The following is a 20,104-nucleotide window of genomic DNA, read 5'->3' on the forward strand; positions in this document are numbered from 1 at the left end:
ATGCAATGGGCGCCGCCAAACTACACAAGTACCAAATTAATTAGGCCCCACCAGAAATATGTACGGTTGTAAATGAATTTGGCACCACCAGAAAGATATACAGTAGTAAATTAATTATGCACCATCAGAAATATATACGGTAGAAAATTAATTATGCACCACGAGAAAGATATACGGTAGTAAATTAATTAGGCACCAGAAAGATATAATATATACGTTAGTAAATTAATTATGCACCACCAGAAAGTAATGTATGATTGCCATGAACTGTGGGGAGCTACTGTAGGTAATTGATATGAAAGGTATCACCACAGGTGCTGGCAATCCTACATTCCCAGGGAAGGCCAGGAACAGAGCGTTTTCTGGAGAGGGTCAGGAAGGCAACCCTGACATACATTCACTTACACACACACATACTATACATGCACTTACACACATACATACATGCACTTACACACACACATACATGCACTTACACACACACATACTGTACATGCACTTACACACATACTGTACATGCACTTACACACACACACACATACATGCACTTACACACACAAATACATGCACTTACACACACAAATACATGCACTTACACACACACATACATGCTTAGCGTTTCCACGCTCCACTGATGGGTGGTCCTCTTCTCCAGTAGACTGTTAGGTCCTGGCCGTATTTTAAATAAAATGGTTGCATTCGTACCGATTCAAGCTTGGTAAATTTCCCTCTATGGCCTTATACGGCCAAGTTTTATCGATCTATTCATTTGTACAGCTGAATTCGGCCAAGCCTGCTGTTTGTAAAAGCGGTAACTCAAATTTGCCGAGCACTGGGTACATTCATACAAATGTGATCATAGTAAATGTCCCTATTTGTGTACCACTGACATATATACCTGGATAACCCAGAGAAACTCTGACAATGGCGCAACCATACATGGTGGCGTCCTCCGCCCGCACATAACAGACACAGACATCAATCACCTCCTGAAAGATCTTTATTCAGGATTTTTTCCACCATTTTGTTCGGAAATTCTATGAAAAGAAACAAATTCTGAAGAAATAATGAATTTAGTCCTCAGGGGGCGGCTCTCCGCTTCGGATTGATGCCTACAATCAGGATGGGATGACTTGGGCAACTGCGATCCAGTTCAGTGGCTTTTGCTCCACAAACTAGATGACACCAATATTAGGAGTGAGGCACCTGGACATAACAGGTCCATATAGTTCTGTCACTTCTCCTACATAAACCCAGTAAAGTACAAAGTAGTTCTCAGAGTACACCATAGTCTAATCATCATCATCGTCGTCATCATCATCATCATCGTCGTCGTCGTCATCATCATCGTCGTCGTCATCATCATCATCATTGTCGTCGTCATCATCGTCGTCATCATCATCGTCATCATCATCATCGTCATCATCATCATCGTCGTCGTCATCGTCATCATCATCCTCTGTGTTGACCTTCCCAGATAACACATCTTCAATCCACTCCTCCAACTCGGACGGAGATGGCAAATCCTCAGCATCTTCCATATCCAGCCAGACACTGTCAGCCTGCAGAGCAGAGGATATGTTAGGACACCACAGGTCGATGGCTGCACATACTGTACTAAGAGTAAATCTGAGAGCCAGGCTGTGGGGGAAGGAGGTCAGGATTCCCACCAATGGGATGCTGGCTGGTCATCTCTTGAGAAGCAGTTGTAGGAGTGTCTGGGAAAAGTGCCGGATATTCCTGGGCAGTGGCTGAACAGACTCATACAGATTGCCCATCTCAGAGGCATGTTATGGGAACATGGTGGCCATGACTTGGCATACACAGACCATCACTCACACTGGGAGCCATACTCATAGATCTGGTGCAAGGATAGCACCAGGAATATTACATAACCTGCAGATGCTCCCAGTGGGCATCTTAGTCCTCCCAAGCTGTACACTAGTCATCTCAGGCCGGTGGCCGCCTTCTGATATACTCACATCTGTGACATTCACAACTCCAATCTGAGGCCGGAACAGGTCAATGTGGAATGTCCTCTCCCAATATGTCACCAGCTGAAGGTAGAAAAGAGAGGGTTGAATATGACATCATTCAGATTAACATATGACAAAATGACTACGATGTTCCTGACCTGACTGTCCTGTGTGACTGTAGACTGTGTTCCTGACCCGACTGTCCTGTGTGACTGTAGACTGCGTTCCTGACCCAACTGTCCTGTGTGAATGTAGACTGCGTTCCTGACCTGACTGTCCTGTGTGACTCTAGACTGTGTTCCTGACCTGACTGTCCTGTGTGACTGTAGACTGTGTTCCTGACCTGACTGTCCTGTGTGACTGTAGACTGCGTTCCTGACCTGACTGTCCTGTGTGACTGTAGACTGCGTTCCTGACCTGACTGTCCTGTGTGACTGTAGACTGCGTTCCTGACCTGACTGTCCTGTGTGACTGTAGACTGTGTTCCTGACCTGACTGTCCTGTGTGACTGTAGACTGCGTTCCTGACCTGACTGTCCTGTATGACTGTAGACTGCGTTCCTGACCCGACTGTCCTGTGTGACCGTAGACTGCGTTCCTGACCCGACTGTCCTGTGTGACCGTAGACTGTGTTCCTGATCCGGCAATATAGACTTGGCAATGTCGCCGTCACTCCCACCTTAGACCTCCCTATATTCCCAGGAACATCACTATGTACTTTTATTATCTCCATGACATGTGTCCTGTGTGGCCCTGACCAAGTCCCGCAGAAGGAAAGTCCTGCTCTATGAAAGGCCACTATTTATGTCTATGTCCCTGAGAAGGTCTCTGAGGAGGCCCAGGTTCCATAAGCATTGATTGTTTGCCACCGCTGACACCAGCTTGGGATCCCCATCACACCTTCTGCTATGTGATGTAACAGTGTCTTCTGCACAGGTCCTACATTGTATAATTGTTACTTTACCTTCTATCTCATGTTATTTTGTTTTAATAATGACCCCTCAATGTCCGGCACTATGTAATATGTTAGTTATTTATATATAATGTGTGATGCAAATCTCACCAGTGGGAAGTCATCTGGATCGATCCAGACTATGCTGAGTTCTGGATTCTCTGTATTCTCTCTGGCAACTTCCTTTAGGATCTGGATAAATTCATAACCATCTAAAATGAGATCCGGTGAGACCACCACAGGGAAGGAGATCCGGTGAGACCATCACAGGGAAGGAGATCCAGTGAGACCATCACAGGGAAGGAGATCCAGTGAGACACCACAGGGAAGGAGATCCGGTGAGACCACCACAGGGAAGGAGATCCGATGAGACCACCACAGGGAAGGAGATATAGTGAGTAGAGGCCACCAGATAATGGCACTGCTGTCATCATAACATAATCATTCCTGTCATCACCAAAACCACCTTACGTATCATCCCAATGACAAACATTCATCATCATCATCTCTCCTCATCATCATCATATCACCATAATCTTCATCATTACTATCAGTACCATCATCATCACCACCATAACCACCTTACTAATCATTACCCACCATAATCATTCATCATCATCATCAATCATCATCATCATCATCATCATCGCCCTCATCTTATATAGTGCAGGATATTCTGTTGCGCTTTACAATAGTAGACAGATAAAACAAACTGGGTAACAACAGACTTGGAGGTAGGAGGGCCCTGCTGTAAGCTTACAATCTATAGGGACATAGGAGGAAAACACAAGGATAGGCAGCAGTAATAGCATAGCAGTCCCACCAAGTTACAGGTCCAGAAGGGAAGCTATATAATACATAAGTGCCTCGGAGGGTTATGTGTGTGGTATATAAATATGATAGGCTTGCCTGAAGAGGGGAGTTTTCAGGGAACACTTGAAAGTTTGGAGGCTGGTGGAGAGTCTTGAAAGAAAAAAATGGGAAGTAACCAGGCGCTGATCTATTCTACTGATCTCTCTCCTTGAAATCCACCAATTCTATTTTCTGGAGGTCCTTATCGATGCCTATTGGACAACACTGACCTTGGTGTTAGTCCCTATATGCATGTAACGTTTTCTTTCATTCTGTGACCTCCCCTTCATTGGCCATCTATGGCCCTTATTCTGGTTCGGGCGGTACGGCCCGCGTGCGGCCGTACCGCCGATGTTTTTACTCTGCACATGCGCAGAGGTGAATCTGCGCATGTGCAGCCCCCTTCGCCGCAGACGTATTTCGTCCGCCGCAAAGGGGGCGTATAGGGGCGTGAGAGGCATCATGCCCTCATTTCCCTATGTGTACGCCCCGCGTTTCATGGGCGTTCCCATGCAAACGCGGGGCGTACGCATGCTAATGAGGGCATGACGCAACTCATGGGGGCGGACAGCTGACGTCGCCGGATGTCAGCTTTCAGCCCCCATACAAGCTACCACACGGACGATTGTCCGTGTGGTCTCAGCTTGCGGGAGCTGCCGCGGCGTGCGGACCTGCCTTCGATGGTCGACGACCATCGAATGCAGGGGGCAGCTCCCACCATGGTGGAGGCGTAGCCTCCACCATTTTTATGCGGATCGCCAGCCGTCCGTGTACGGACGGCCGTGGCGATCCGTAGGGTGGGCGGGGATTCGTCTGGTGCGGTCGGAGCCGCATATGCGGCTCGACCGCACCAACCAGAATAAGGGCCTATGACACAGGCAGACACAGTTTAAATCTTTACTGACCTGGGAAGAAACTGGTCCCTATGTGCCCGTAACAGGTTCTTTTAGGGTCTCTCAAATCAGGATACAAGGGATGACGGTTTTCCTCCAAAAAGTATTTATTCCACAAGAATGTTTAAAAAGTCCACAGCAACATTTAAAAGGTTAATACCAATTAAAAATAGGGAGCTGTTCCCAGGTTGGACATACACGCAATATACCAATTCCTCTCACCCGGAATGAGCACGAATTGTGTGCCGTACTCAGATGACAAAGAGCAGGTGTTCGTCCTTCCTGGTTCCAGCCTCCCTGTTTGTACAAACACCTGCTCTTTGTCATGGAGGTTGAGCGGGGGGGCGCACACAGCCTCCGCTACTGGCTGCTGTACTGTGTAGACAGCAGCGGAGGCAGGGATGAGGAGAATGGATGCCTGTGTGTGGCATCCATTCACCTCGCAGGCGGAGGCTGGGGGGGGGGGGGGTCACAGGGGCTGGGGGAAGCCCAGCAGCTTACCTTGGTGCAGAGCTTGCCCCCAGCGCGTCAGCGATCCTGGTGGAGTGATCAGCGTTCCCAGTGCTTGGAGATTATGTCATCTTTAAGCGCCACCCCGTTTACACTGCGGGTAGGTTCAATATCCTGGATCCAACCTGGCTTGGGTCCATGTTCCAAATGCCGGGTGGGATCCGGGTATTGGGTGTAAAGGGGTATCAGAGAAGCGAACACTAAAAGAGCGATCAGATAGGTAAGATGAGAACCAGGAAAGGGCTGTGTCATTAAGACCTAGGGAGTGTAGTGTTTGTATGAGGAGAAAGTGCCAGAGGGCTCGGGTCGAGAACGGAGAAGGTCACTGGCTGCGGAAGAGCGTACCACCTCATATCGGATGTTATCAATCTTATCCTTAGAGTAGGAGGCAATATAGTCATCATCATCATCCATCACCACCACCAAAACCACATTAATAATCATCATCACTATGGTTACTCATCATCATCGCTAACATCACAGTCATCATCATTACACTCAACACCATCCTCACCATAACCACAGTATTAATAGTGGCCCCTCATAATGACTCATCATCACCGATAATCATCATCACCAACCACATTAATATTCATCACCTCATCATTATTGTCAAACTTCATCATCATCATCACTATCATTACCATCATTTGTCTTAACGCCATCATCACCACACACAATATCATCATCATCATCATCATCATCATCACCACCCTCACAGCTATCATCATGATCAGTACTCTAAAAACCATCATCACCACTTATATCACATTAATGATCATCACCATAACCAGATATCAATATGAATGCTCCACTCCTCCTCCTCCTCCTCCTCATTATCATCACCATCACCAGTGTCCTCCTGTCCCATCGCCCAGCAGTAACCTCCTGTCCCATCGCCCAGCAGTAACCTCCTGTCCCATCGCCCAGCAGTTACCTCCTGTCCCATCGCCCAGCAGTACCCTCCTGTCCCATCGCCCAGCAGTACCCTCCTGTCCCATCGCCCAGCAGTTACCTCCTGTCCCATCGCCCAGCAGTAACCTCCTGTCCCATCGCCCAGCAGTGTCCTCCTGTCCCATCGCCCAGCAGTGTCCTCCTGTCCCATCGCCCAGCAGTGTCCTCCTGTCCCATCGCCCAGCAGTGTCCTCCTGTCCCATCGCCCAGCAGTGTCCTCCTGTCCCATCGCCCAGCAGTGTCCTCCTGTCCCATCGCCCAGCAGTGTCCTCCTGTCCCATCGCCCAGCAGTGTCCTCCTGTCCCATCGCCCAGCAGTAACCTCCTGTCCCATCGCCCAGCAGTAACCTCCTGTCCCATCAGACAGCAGTAACCTCCTGTCCCATCGCCCAGCAGTGTCCTCCTGTCCCATCGCCCAGCAGTGTCCTCCTGTCCCATCACCCAGCAGTAACCTCCTGTCCCATCGCCCAGCAATAACCTCCTGTCCCATCGCCCAGCAATAACCTCCTGTCCCATCGCCCAGCAGTAACCTCCTGTCCCATCGCCCAGCAGTAACCTCCTGTCCCATCGCCCAGCAGTAACCTCCTGTCCCATCGCCCAGCAGTAACCTCCTGTCCCATCGCCCAGCAGTAACCTCCTGTCCCATCACCCAGCAGTGTCCTCCTGTCCCATCACCCAGCAGTAATCTCCTGTCCCATCGCCCAGCAGTAACCTCCTGTCCCATCGCCCAGCAGTAACCTCCTGTCCCATCGCCCAGCAGTAACCTCCTGTCCCATCGCCCAGCAGTAACCTCCTGTCCCATCGCCCACCAGTAACCTCCTGTCCCATCGCCCACCAGTAACCTCCTGTCCCATCGCCCACCAGTAACCTCCTGTCCCATCGCCCACCAGTAACCTCCTGTCCCATCGCCCACCAGTAACCTCCTGTCCCATCGCCCACCAGTAACCTCCTGTCCCATCGCCCACCAGTAACCTCCTGTCCCATCGCCCAGCAGTAACCTCCTGTCCCATCGCCCAGCAGTAACCTCCTGTCCCATCGCCCAGCAGTGTCCTCCTGTCCCATCGCCCAGCAGTAACCTCCTGTCCCATCGCCCAGCAGTGTCCTCCTGTCCCATCGCCCAGCAGTAACCTCCTGTCCCATCGCCCAGCAGTAACCTCCTGTCCCATCGCCCAGCAGTAACCTCCTGTCCCATCGCCCAGCAGAATCCTCCTGTCCCATCGCCCAGCAGTAACCTCCTGTCCCAACGCCCAGAAGTAACCTCCTGTCCCATCACCCAGCAGTAACCCCCTGTCCCATCGCCCAGCAGTAACCTCCTGTCCCATCGCCCAGCAGTGTCCTCCTGTCCCATCGCCCAGCAGTGTCCTCCTGTCCCATCGCCCAGCAGTGTCCTCCTGTCCCATCGCCCAGCAGTGTCCTCCTGTCCCATCGCCCAGCAGTGTCCTCCTGTCCCATCGCCCAGCAGTATCCTCCTGTCCCATCACCTAGCAGTAACCTCCTGTCCCATCGCCCAGCAGTGTCCTCCTGTCCCATCGCCCAGCAGTGTCCTCCTGTCCCATCGCCCAGCAGTGTCCTCCTGTCCCATCGCCCAGCAGTAACCTCCTGTCCCATCGCCCAGCAGTAACCTCCTGTCCCATCGCCCAGCAGTAACCTCCTGTCCCATCGCCCAGCAGTATCCTCCTGTCCCATCGCCCAGCAGTGTCCTCCTGTCCCATCGCCCAGCAGTGTCCTCCTGTCCCATCGCCCAGCAGTGTCCTCCTGTCCCATCGCCCAGCAGTGTCCTCCTGTCCCATCGCCCAGCAGTGTCCTCCTGTCCCATCGCCCAGCAGTATCCTCCTGTCCCATCGCCCAGCAGTGTCCTCCTGTCCCATCGCCCAGCAGTGTCCTCCTGTCCCATCGCCCAGCAGTGTCCTCCTGTCCCATCGCCCAGCAGTAACCTCCTGTCCCATCACCCAGCAGTAACCTCCTGTCCCATCGCCCAGCAGTGTCCTCCTGTCCCATCGCCCAGCAGTAACCTCCTGTCCCATCGCCCAGCAGTGTGCTCCTGTCCCATCGCCCAGCAGTTACCTCCTGTCCCATCGCCCAGCAGTGTCCTCCTGTCCCATCGCCCAGCAGTAACCTCCTGTCCCATCGCCCAGCAGTGTGCTCCTGTCCCATAACCAAATCACGGAATATGTCATCTGAGGAGATCAGACACATCACTATGTTCTATACTTAGTATTAGGGGAATTAATTATCTAATTCCAGCATCTAAATAATCACAAATACGGTAACCCTTCCCCCTTATAACTAGAAATAAATGGAGACGCCGCCCTTACCTGGGTCCTCCTCCTCTGCAAAGGCCACAATGTGGATTCCATTCAGGTCATCCTCCTGTGACAGATACAGAAGAACAGAATAATGATGACTCATATGTAACATTGGCTTCCTAGACGGGAGATGCCCCTGGTGAGTACCTGTACTCTGGACATAGGGCCTTATTCTAGTTCACTCTTTCTGACAAAATCCTTCTTAGAAGTACAAACCCATGTGCACTGCAGGGGGGCAGATGTAAAATGTGCAGAGAGAATTAGATTTGGGTGAGTTATTTTGTTTCTGTGCAGGGTAAATACTGGCTGCATTATTTTTACACTGCAATATAGATCTCACTTTGAAGTAAAACCCCACCCAAATCTAACTCTCTCTGCACAAGTAACATCTGCCCCACCTGCAGTGCACATGGTGTTGTCCATCTAAGAAAGAGTGAACTAGAATAAGGCCCATAGGGACTATACTGTGCTTTGCTGTCCATTGGAGACCAGCTGGAGATCACTTAATTATCAACGTGCCATAAAGTGGTAGAACCTGTTCCTGGTAACAGCAGATTTATGGGGTGACATTCTATGGGATGAGATTTTTTTTTTTTCCATTTTTTTTCGCAAAAACTGCCGAAATCGCATGTTTTTCCATTTTCGCATATTTAATGAGCTGCGAAAATGTGAAAAAAGTGTGATTTTGGCCAACAAATTGGACATTCTGGAAATGCGATGGCTGTTTTTCGCAGCACATCGCATCCAGATGTTTTCACATTGAAAAGTATACAAATCGCATATTTAATGGTATGCGATTTGTATAAATGTGTCTAAAATTCGCCTAAAAATCAGACCAGGTTCTGATGGGCGAAATAGCCAGAACCCTGCACAGATCATTGAGATCTGTGCAGGGTTCTAGGAGGCCAATAGAATCAGTCTGAGGAGAGGCGCAGAAGATGAACATCTCTGCGTCTCTCCAGTCCGTGAGCGGGTATCAGCCGGGAGCAGCGCGTCTGGATCTGAAGATGCCGGGGACCAGGTGAGTAGGATTTCCTTCCTCAGGTACCCCTTTGGATTACTACGGATCCAGGACCCCGGAATCTTCAGCCCAGGAGCCCCGGACCCCGGACCAGCCCCGGAACCAGGACCAAGACACCGGAACCGGACTCTTCAGCCCTGGAGCCAGGACTCCGGACCAGCCCCGGAACCAGGACCAAGGCCCCGGAACCGGACCCCGGATCCAGGGACCGACCCACGGGCTCAAGGTAGGTAAGTATCAGTATGTGTGGGCTGTGGATGTATTAAACGTTTATTTTTCTGGGTGTCAGTGTGTGTTTTATTTAACTATTTCTTGTACTGTGGAACTACAAGTGGCAGCGGGCCCTTTAATGTTCCGCATGCTGGGACTTGTGGTTCTCCAAGTCCCAGCATGCGGGTAGGCTTGCTGGGACTCATAGTTCTACAGTATAAGACAATAGTTTTTATTCTTTTTTTTACACTTTTCATCAGCCCGATGCCCACCGCCTAGGGGCATCAGGGACAGCCCCGGACTTTCAGCATGGGCTGGTAAGTCCTGGAGGGGGGGCACCCCTTCTTTGGGGGGGGTCCCCACTTCCCCAGGACCCCTGCCCATGCTGACCAGCCAGGGGGATAATGCTTTGGCCGCGGGACCTTATATAATAAGTGTCCCCCGGCTGTGGCATTACCCTGCTGGCTGGTTGGGTCTGGTGCTGGTTCTTGAAATGCGGGGGACCCCTAGTCATTTTGTCCCCCTTATTTTGGGAACCAGCGCCGGACCTTGAGCCTGGTGCTGGTTTCATTAAATCAAGGGGAACCCCTATTTGTCGGGGACCGTGATTTTATGTCACCAGCACTGGCTCAATGAGCCCGGGGCTGGTTATGCTCTGGCGGGGGACACCGCGCATTTTTTTTTTTTTTTTTTTTTTTTTACATTGCGATTTCTTGCAAATGTGCGATTTTCAGACCTGAAAATCGCACATTTTCAGGACCAAAGAAATCGCATCAAATCGCACCTATTCGCACTATTTGGGCCGTTTTCGCATCTCATTAAATATGCGAAAAACGGCCCAATCTTGCGATTTTCAAAAGTGCGATTAGGTGCGGTAAAAAACATGCAGATTTTACTGCTACTCGTAGATTGTCACCCTAGGTGTTTTAGGAGTATTTGGCCTACAGTATGTCTACCAACCTGTTTGAGACAACAAGAGCTAACCGAAAGCAGAACATCTATGTCATGGCCCGCTGTGGTAGGTCGCTCCCATACTTACCTGTCCAGCATCGCCGGTCCCTCTGCTGTTTCAGAGGGCGGCTGAAGCACTCCGGCAGGTAGCTTGCTGGAGCCTCTCTCTGTGGGTCTGATGCATCCATCTTGCCTCTGGGAGGGAGGGCGACTTCTGGGTCTCTTCTGGCCTCTGCTGTAGGTTGGGGCCAATTACAGCCCTGCAGGAGGTATAAAACTCCTGGACCTGGATTTTCCTGTCACTGGTACCAACTTCCCAGAGTCCTTAGAGTGCGGTCTCAGCAGAAACACTCCAGTCTGGCTCTTTGGGTTCTTGCCACGTTTCCGGCTGCCGGGTCTGTTCCTCAGATCAGGCCAAATGGACCATCTTCAGTAAAGCTGAGTGCGCTACTTTTCAGTTCCCCTTATCACTCCCAGTGGGAGGTCTTCAGTGTAAACCCACTGTGACACTACCCAGACCACCCAGCAGGGGCACAGGTGTATTACCCGCTGCCACACTGTCCAGGCCACCCAGCAGGGGCACAGGTGTATTACCCACTGTCACACGTCCCAGACCACCCAGCAGGGGCACAGGTGTATTACCCACTGTCACACTACCTAGACCACCCAGCAGGGGCACAGGTGTATTACACAATGTCACACTACCCAGACCACCCAGCAGGGGCACAGGTGTATTACCCACTGTCACACTACCTAGACCACCCAGCAGGGGCACAGGTGTATTACACAATGTCACACTACCCAGACCACCCAGCAGGTGCCCAGATGTATTACCCGCTGTCACACTGTCCAGAGCACCCAGCAGGTGCACAGGTGTATTACCCACTGTCACACTGTCCAGAGCACCCAGCAGGTGCACAGGTGTATTACCCACTGTCACACTGTCCAGACCACCCAGCAGGTGCACAGGTGTATTACCCACTGTCACACTGTCCAGACCACCCAGCAGGTGCACAGGTGTATTACCCACTGTCACACTGTCCAGACCACCCAGCAGGGGCACAGGTGTATTACCCACTGTCACACTGTCCAGAGCACCCAGCAGGTGCACAGGTGTATTACCCACTGTCACACTGTCCAGAGCACCCAGCAGGTGCACAGGTGTATTACCCACTGTCACACTACCCAGACCAACCAGCAGGTGCACAGGTGTATTACCCACTGTCACACTACCCAGACCACCCAGCAGGTGCACAGGTGTATTACCCACCGTCACACTACCCAGACCACCCAGCAGGGGCACAGGTGTATTACCCGCTGTCACACTGTCCAGACCACCCAGCAGGGGCACAGGTGTATTACCCGCTGTCACATGTCCCAGACCACCCAGCAGGGGCACAGGTGTATTACCCGCTGTCACACGTCCCAGACCACCCAGCAGGTGCACAGGTGTATTACCCACTGTCACACTGTCCAGACCACCCAGCAGGTGCACAGGTGTATTACCCACTGTCACACTACCCAGACCACCCAGCAGGGGCACAGGTGTATTACCCACTGTCACACTATCCAGACCACCCAGCAGGTGCACAGGTGTATTACCCACTGTCACACTGTCCAGAGCACCCAGCAGGTGCACAGGTGTATTACCCACTGTCACACTGTCCAGACCACCCAGCAGGTGCACAGGTGTATTACCCGCTGTCACACTGTCCAGGCCACCCAGCAGGTGCACAGGTGTATTACCCACTGTCACATGTCCCAGACCACCCAGCAGGTGCACAGGTGTATTATCCGCTGTCACACTGTCCAGACCACCCAGCAGGGGCACAGGTGTATTACCCACTGTCACACTGTCCAGAGCACCCAGCAGGTGCACAGGTGTATTACCCACTGTCACACTGTCCAGAGCACCCAGCAGGTGCACAGGTGTATTACCCACTGTCACACTGTCCAGACCACCCAGCAGGTGCACAGGTGTATTACCCACTGTCACACTATACAGACCACCCAGCAGGTGCACAGGTGTATTACCCACTGTCACACTGCCCAGACCCCCCAGCAGGGGCACAGGTGTATTACCCACTGTCACACGTCCCAGACCACCCAGCAGGGGCACAGGTGTATTACCCGCTGTCACACTACCCAGACCACCCAGCAGGTGCACAGGTGTATTACCCACTGTCACACTACCCAGACCACCCAGCAGGTGCACAGGTGTATTACCCACTGTGACACTACCCAGACCACCCAGCAGGGGCACAGGTGTATTACCTGCTGTCACACTGTCCAGACCACCCAGCAGGTGCACAGGTGTATTACCCGCTGTCACACTGTCCAGACCACCCAGCAGGTGCACAGGTGTATTACCCGCTGTCACACTACCCAGAGCACCCAGCAGGTGCACAGGTGTATTACCCACTGTCACACTACCCAGAGCACCCTGCAGGGGCACAGGTGTATTACCCACTGTCACACTGTCCAAACCACCCAGCAGGTGCACAGGTGTATTACCCACTGTCACACTGTCCAGACCACCCAGCAGGGGCACAGGTGTATTACCCGCTGTCACACTGCCCAGACCACCCAGCAGGTGCACAGGTGTATTACCCGCTGTCACACGTCCCAGAGCACCCAGCAGGTGCACAGGTGTATTACCCGCTGTCACACTACCCAGAGCACCCAGCAGGTGCACAGGTGTATTACCCGCTGTCACACGTCCCAGAGCACCCAGCAGGGGCACAGGTGTATTACCCACTGTCACACTACCCAGCAGGGGCCCAGATGTATTACCCGCTGTGACACTGTCCAGACCACCCAGCAGGTGCACAGGTGTATTACCCACTGTCACACTGTCCAGACCACCCAGCAGGGGCACAGGTGTATTACCCGCTGTCACACTGTCCAGACCACGCAGCAGGGGCACAGGTGTATTACCCACTGTCACACTACCCAGAGCACCCAGCAGGTGCACAGGTGTATTACCCACTGTCACACTGTCCAGACCACCCAGCAGGTGCACAGGTGTATTACCAACCGTCACACTGCCCAGACCACCCAGCAGGGGCACAGGTGTATTACCCACTGTCACACTGCCCAGACCACCCAGCAGGGGCACAGGTGTATTACCTACTGTCACACTGTCCAGACCACCCAGCAGGTGCACAGGTGTATTACCCACTGTCACAGTGTCCAGACCACCCAGCAGGTGCACAGGTGTATTACCCACTGTCACACTGTCCAGACCACCCAGCAGGGGCACAGGTGTATTACCCGCTGTCACACTACCCAGAGCACCCAGCAGGGGCACAGGTGTATTACCCGCTGTCACACTACCCAGACCACGCAGCAGGGGCACCGGTGGATTACCCACTGTCACACTACCCAGACCACCCAGCAGGTGCACTGGTGTATTACCCACTGTCACACTGTCCAGACCACCCAGCAGGTGCACAGGTGTATTACCCACTGTCACAGTGTCCAGACCACCCAGCAGGTGCACAGGTATATTACCCACCGTCAGAGCTGGCCCTAGCCTAAATGATGCCCTAGGCAAGATTTTGGCTGCTGCCCCCTAGCACCGCCACTAGTTCCGCCTCTGACCCTGCTTCCCTTTCCCAGCACCATCAACCCACATCATAGCAGTCATCATTTTGGTGCTCCTACCCACAATATTTTAAATAGAAACAGTGCACATATTCGGGGCGAGATTTATTGTGTTGACCGTTTTCCGAAAATGCGATTTTTGCTCAAATCGCCCTGTATGGCCATTTTTTAAAATCGCATTTTTTTCCAGAAATCGCATTTTTAATGAGGTGTGTATTCCGGCATGAAAAGTGCGAGAAAGTGCGATGTAGGGCGATTTTCGGGATGAAAAGTGCGATTTTTTAGTCATGAAAAGGTGCGATTTTGTTAAAATGTGCGATTTTGTGATTAAAAAAAAAAAATTGGCGTGAGGTCCCCCCTCCTGTACATAACCAGCCCCGGGCTCATTGAGCCGGACCTGGTTCCAAAAATACGGGGGACAAAAAGCGTAGGGGTCCCTCGTATTTCTGAAACCAGCCCCGGACTCTTGGACCGGTCCTGGATCCAAAAATACGGGGGACAAAAAATCTGGGGTCCCCCGTATTTTGAAACCAGCACCGGGCTCCAACAGCCCGCAGTGTCATGCCATCTGGATACAGATGTTTCCTCATACATCTTGCCTCAATAGGCCATGCAGCTCCTGGCCAGTTCTGCTAACGTTGGGTGACTTTTTTTGCTGAAAATTCGTCTTATTTGCATTGTTATGACGAGCACACAAGGAGCTTCCAGTGATTAAAATGATGTGCAGCATGACTATATTCTGTGTGCGACTGTGGCTGTACCTGCATACGGAATGCTATGTTACAAAGATTTCCATGAATGCACTATTTCATATGCAGATACAGCCTCACTCACACAGAATATAGGCATGCTGCATATCATTTTAATCAGCAGAAGCTGCTGGTGCCCCTAAACATTCCAAATGCCCTAGGCAATTGCCTAGTTTGCCTATGCCTAAGGCCGGCTCTGCCCACTGTCACACTGTCCAGACCACCCAGCAGGGGCACAGGTGTATTAGCCACTGTCACACTGTCCAGACCACCCAGCAGGGGCACAGGTGTATTACCCGCTGTCACACTGTCCAGACCACCCAGCAGGGGCACAGGTGTATTACCCACTGTCACACTGTCCAGACCACCCAGCAGGGGCACAGGTGTATTAGCCACTGTCACACTGTCCAGACCACCCAGCAGGGGCACAGGTGTATTACCCACTGTCACACTGTCCAGACCACCCAGCAGGGGCACAGGTGTATTACCCACTGTCACACTGTCCAGACCACCCAGCAGGGGCACAGGTGTATTACCCGCTGTCACACTACCCAGACCACCCAGCAGGGGCACAGGTGTATTACCCACTGTCACACTACCCAGACCACCCAGCAGGGGCACAGGTGTATTACCCACTGTCACACGTCCCAGACCACCCAGCAGGTGCACAGGTGTATTACCCACTGTCACACTGTCCAGAGCACCCAGCAGGGGCACAGGTGTATTACCCACTGTCACACTGCCCAGACCACCCAGCAGGGGCACAGGTGTATTACCCACCGTCACACTACCCAGACCACCCAGCAGGGGCACAGGTGTATTACCCACTGTCACACGTCCCAGACCACCCAGCAGGTGCACAGGTGTATTACCCACTGTCACACTGTCCAGAGCACCCAGCAGGGGCACAGGTGTATTACCCACTGTCACACTGCCCAGACCACCCAGCAGGGGCACAGGTGTATTACCCACCGTCACACTACCCAGACCACCAAGCAGGTGCACAGGTGTATTACCAGCTGTCACAGTGTCCAGACCACCCAGCAGGTGCACAGGTGTATTACCCACCGTCACACTGTCCCAGACCACCCAGCAGGGACACAGGTGTATTACCCGCTGTCACACTATACAGACCACCCAGCAGGTGCACAGGTGTATTACCCACTGTCACACTACCCAGACCACCCAGCAGGGGCGCAGGTGTATTACCCACTGTCACACTACCCAGACCACCCAGCAGGTGCACAGGTGTATTACCCACCGTCACACTGTCCAGACCATTCAGCAGGGGCACAGGTGTATTACCCGCTGTCACACTACCCAGACCACGCAGCAGGGGCACAGGTGTATTACCCGCTGTCACACTACCCAGACCACCCAGCAGGGGCACAGGTGTATTACCCACTGTCACACTACCCAGACCACGCAGCAGGGGCACAGGTGTATTACCCACTGTCACACTACCCAGAGCACCCAGCAGGTGCACAGGTGTATTACCCACTGTCACACTACCCAGACCACCCAGCAGGGGCACAGGTGTATTACCCACTGTCACACTACCCAGACCACCCAGCAGGTGAATAATGTCACACTTGGGGACTTCCAGCACAAATCGTGTGGTAATAAATGTGGCCACAAGTTGTATTTCGCTGTGTACAGATATATGAGACAAGCAGGACATTCTCCATCTTCTGCCAGGCGTCACCCACTCACATAGATCAGACAATCAAATGACCAAATAATAGGTGACACTGAGACTACAGTTATTATAGAATAAGTGACAGACACAGGGAGAGATAAAGTGTCTGTGTCTGAGACTGGAGATTATTTTCAGATTCCGATCGTGTCACCAGATCCTGCCCAGGATCATTTTCTCCTATTATTAGACATCTCATCTAAATGCTAATGCACAATACACCCCCATCCAGACACATGACAGATAGAGGGGATGCGGTCATTCGTCAGACTGCATTTAGGTCTACAGTCATTAGGTCGACCCCACTAGGTCGACTGGAAGGAAGGTCGACCTGACTTAAGGTCGACATGGGCCAAGGTCGACATGACTTAAGGTCGAATTTGCATAAAGGTCGACATGAGGAAGGTCGACTGGTCATAAGGTCGACATGGGTTTTTCACTGTTTTTTGAGCCGACATGTGCCGACAGGCGGTATTTCATGCCCTACCATCCACTAGGGCGTGGTGGGAGAATAAAATAGTGTGCCGAGCGCAGCGAGGCACCGTGCCCGAAGCATTGCGAGCGAAGCGAGCGATGCGAGGGTCCGATTCTCATTGCCAACTGTGTCCATGTCGACTGTGTCGACATTCGGATCAAAAAACAGTGAAAAACCCATGTCGACCTTATGACCAGTCGACCTTCCTCATGTCGACCTTTATGCAAATTCGACCTTAAGTCATGTCGACCTTGGCCCATGTCGACCTTAAGTCAGGTCGACCTTCCTGCCAGTCGACCTAGTGGGGTCGACCTAATGACTGTAGACCTAAATGCAGTCCGAGAGCAGTGGGTTCAGGGTGTGAGGAGAGAGCAGAAGGAGCAGGGTGGGAGGACAGAGTAGAGGAGGAGAGTGCAGAGGAGGCAGGGTGTGAGGCGAGAGCAGAGGGAGCAGGGTGTAAGGAGAGAGCAGAGGGTGCAGGGTGCAAAGAGAGCAGAGTGAGCACGGTGCGAGGAGAGAGCAGAGGGTTCAGGGTGTGAGGAGAGAGCAGAGGGAGCAGAGTGTGAGGAGAGAGCAGAGGGAGCAGGATGCGAGGAGAGAGCAGAGGGAGCAGGGTGGGAGGACAGAGCAGAGGAGGAGAGAGCAGAGGAGGCAGGGTGGGAGGAGAGAGCAGAGGGAGCAGGGTGCAAGGAGAGAGCAGGGGTTGCAGGGGGAGCAGGGTGTGAGGAGAGAGCAGAGGGAGCAGGGTGCAAGGAGAGAGCAGAGGTTGCAGTGGGATCAGGGTGTGAGGAGAGAGCAGAGGGAGCAGGGTGTGAAGAGAGCAGAGTGAGCAGGGTGCGAGGAGAGAGCAGAGGAGGCAGGATGCAAGGAGAGATCAGATGGAGCAAAGTGCCAGGAGAGAGCAGAGCAGGGTACTGGAGAGAGCAGAGGAAGCAGGGTGCGAGGAGAGAGCAGAAGGAGCAGGGTGGGAGGACAGAGTAGAGTGCAGAGGAGGCAGGGTGTGAGGAGAGAGCAGAGGGAGCAGGGTGTAAGGAGAGAGCAGAGGGTGCAAAGAGAGCAGAGTGAGCACGGTGCGAGGAGAGAGCAGAGGGTTCAGGGTGTGAGGAGAGAGCAGAGGGAGCAGGGTGTGAGGAGAGAGCAGAAGGAGCAGGGTGCAAGAGAGAGCAGAGGAGACAGGGTGGGAAGAGGGCAGGGTGCGAGGAGAGAGCAGGGGGAGCAGGGTGCGAGGAGAGAGCAGGGGGAGCAGGGTGTGAGGAGAGAGCAGGGTGCGAGGAGAGAGAGCAGAGGGTATAGGGTGCGAGGAGAGAGCAGAGGAGACAGGGGTGGGAAGAGAGCAGAGGGAGCAGGGTGTGAGAAGAGAGAAGGGGGAGCAGGGTGCGAGGAGAAAGCAGGGGGAGCAGGGTGTGAGGAGAGAGCAGAGGGTGCAAGGAGAGAGCAGAGGAGGCAGGGTGCGAAGAGAGCAGAGAGAGCAGGGTGCGAGGGGAAAACAGAGGAGGCAGGGTGCGGGGAGAGAACAGAGAGAGTAGGGTGCGATGTCCGAGGAGTGAGCAGGGTGCGAGGAGAGAGCAGAGGGTGCAGGGTGCGAGGAGAGAGCAGAGGGAGCAGGGTGCGAGGAGAGAGCAGAGGGAGCAGGATGCAAGGAGAGAGCAGAAGGAGCAGGGTGGGAGGATAGAGTAGAGGAGAAGAGAGTAGAGGGTACAGGGTGGAAGGACAGAGCAGAGGGAGCAGGGTGGGAGGGCCGAGCAGAGGAGGAGAGAGCAGAGGAGGCAGGTGCAAGGAGAGAGCAGAGGGAGCAGGGTGCGAGGAGGGAGCAGGGTGCAAGGAGAGAGCAGAAGGAGCAGGGTGGGAGGACTGAGCAGAGGAGGAGAGAGCAGAGGAGGCAGGTGCAAGGAGAGAGCAGAGGGAGCAGGGTGCGAGGAGAGAGCAGAGGGAGCAGGGTGCGAGGAGAGAGCAGAGGGAGCAGGGTGCGAGGAGAGAGCAGAGGGAGCAGGGTGCGAGGAGAGAGCAGAGGAAGCAGGGTGCAAGGAGAGAGCAGAAGGAGCAGGGTGGGAGGACAGAGCAGAGGAGGAGAGAGTAACGGGTGCAGGGTGGAAGGACAGAGCAGAGGGAGCAGGCTGGGATGAGAGAGCAGAGGGTGCAGAGTGGGAGGAGAGGACAGATAGAAGTAGGTTATGAGGAGAGAGCAGAGGGTGAGAAGGGATCACAATGTGAATAGGGAGAAGAGTGTAAGTATGGAGAGCAGAATGTGAATACGGAACAGAGTGAGTAGGGAGCAGAAGGCGTAAAGAGTGTCTAAGAATGAATACAGAAGCGGACCCTGTCATTATATCTCACCCATGTCTCAAACATGTCCTCTGGACGCAATTTACGTAATGTTGCCCTAGAAAAAAGGACAGATATTGTTCCTAAATACCAAACATGGTGTCTAGGTAGCAGACATAAGTAATATTACATAGACTCTTTCTTTTCTAAATTAATTTAAATCCAAAAATGGTACATTCTTCAGGGGACAAGTATGGGTGCCTTTTAGGGGACAAGTATGGGCACTCCTCAAGAGACAAGTATGGGCGGTCCTCAGGGGACAAGTATGGATACCTCTCATGGGACAAGTATGGGCGCCTCTCATGGGACAAGTATGGGCGCTCCTCAGGGGACAAGTATGGGCGCTCCTCAGGGGACAAGTATGGGCGCTCCTCAGGGGACAAGTATGGGCACTTTTCAGGGGACAAGTATGGGTGCTTCTCAGGGGACAAGTATGGGTGCTCCGCTGGGACAAGTATGAGCACCACTCAGGGGACAAGTATGGTTTCTACTCAGGAGAAAAGTATGGGCACTCCTCAGGGAACAAGTATGGGCACCACTCAGGGGAGAAGTATGGGTGCTTCTCAGGGGACAAGTATGGGTGCTCCGCTGGGACAAGAATGGGCACGCCTCAGGGGACAAGTATGGGTGCTA

At 52.9% G+C, this 20,104-nt stretch overlaps 1 protein-coding gene across 1 annotated transcript in view; it reads right to left on the minus strand.

Annotated features, from left to right (window-relative positions):
- Positions 1-1,035: 1,035 nt before the first annotated feature.
- The window catches only part of CASQ2 (calsequestrin 2), an 82,837-nt gene continuing 63,768 nt past the window's right edge, over positions 1,036-20,104 (minus strand). Inside the window, exons 7-11 of the mRNA XM_083170918.1 lie at positions 19,484-19,529; positions 8,451-8,505; positions 3,039-3,139; positions 1,983-2,057; positions 1,036-1,562 (exon numbers count right to left, since the gene is read on the minus strand). Of these exons, the coding sequence (XP_083027044.1) occupies positions 1,293-1,562; positions 1,983-2,057; positions 3,039-3,139; positions 8,451-8,505; positions 19,484-19,529 (547 nt within the window). The 3' untranslated portion in view covers positions 1,036-1,292. The remainder of the gene's footprint in view (positions 1,563-1,982; positions 2,058-3,038; positions 3,140-8,450; positions 8,506-19,483; positions 19,530-20,104) is intronic.

This window comes from Crinia signifera, chromosome 2 (genome assembly GCF_055691185.1).
Source record: "Crinia signifera chromosome 2, ASM5569118v1, whole genome shotgun sequence".
Lineage (NCBI taxonomy): Eukaryota > Metazoa > Chordata > Amphibia > Anura > Myobatrachidae > Crinia > Crinia signifera.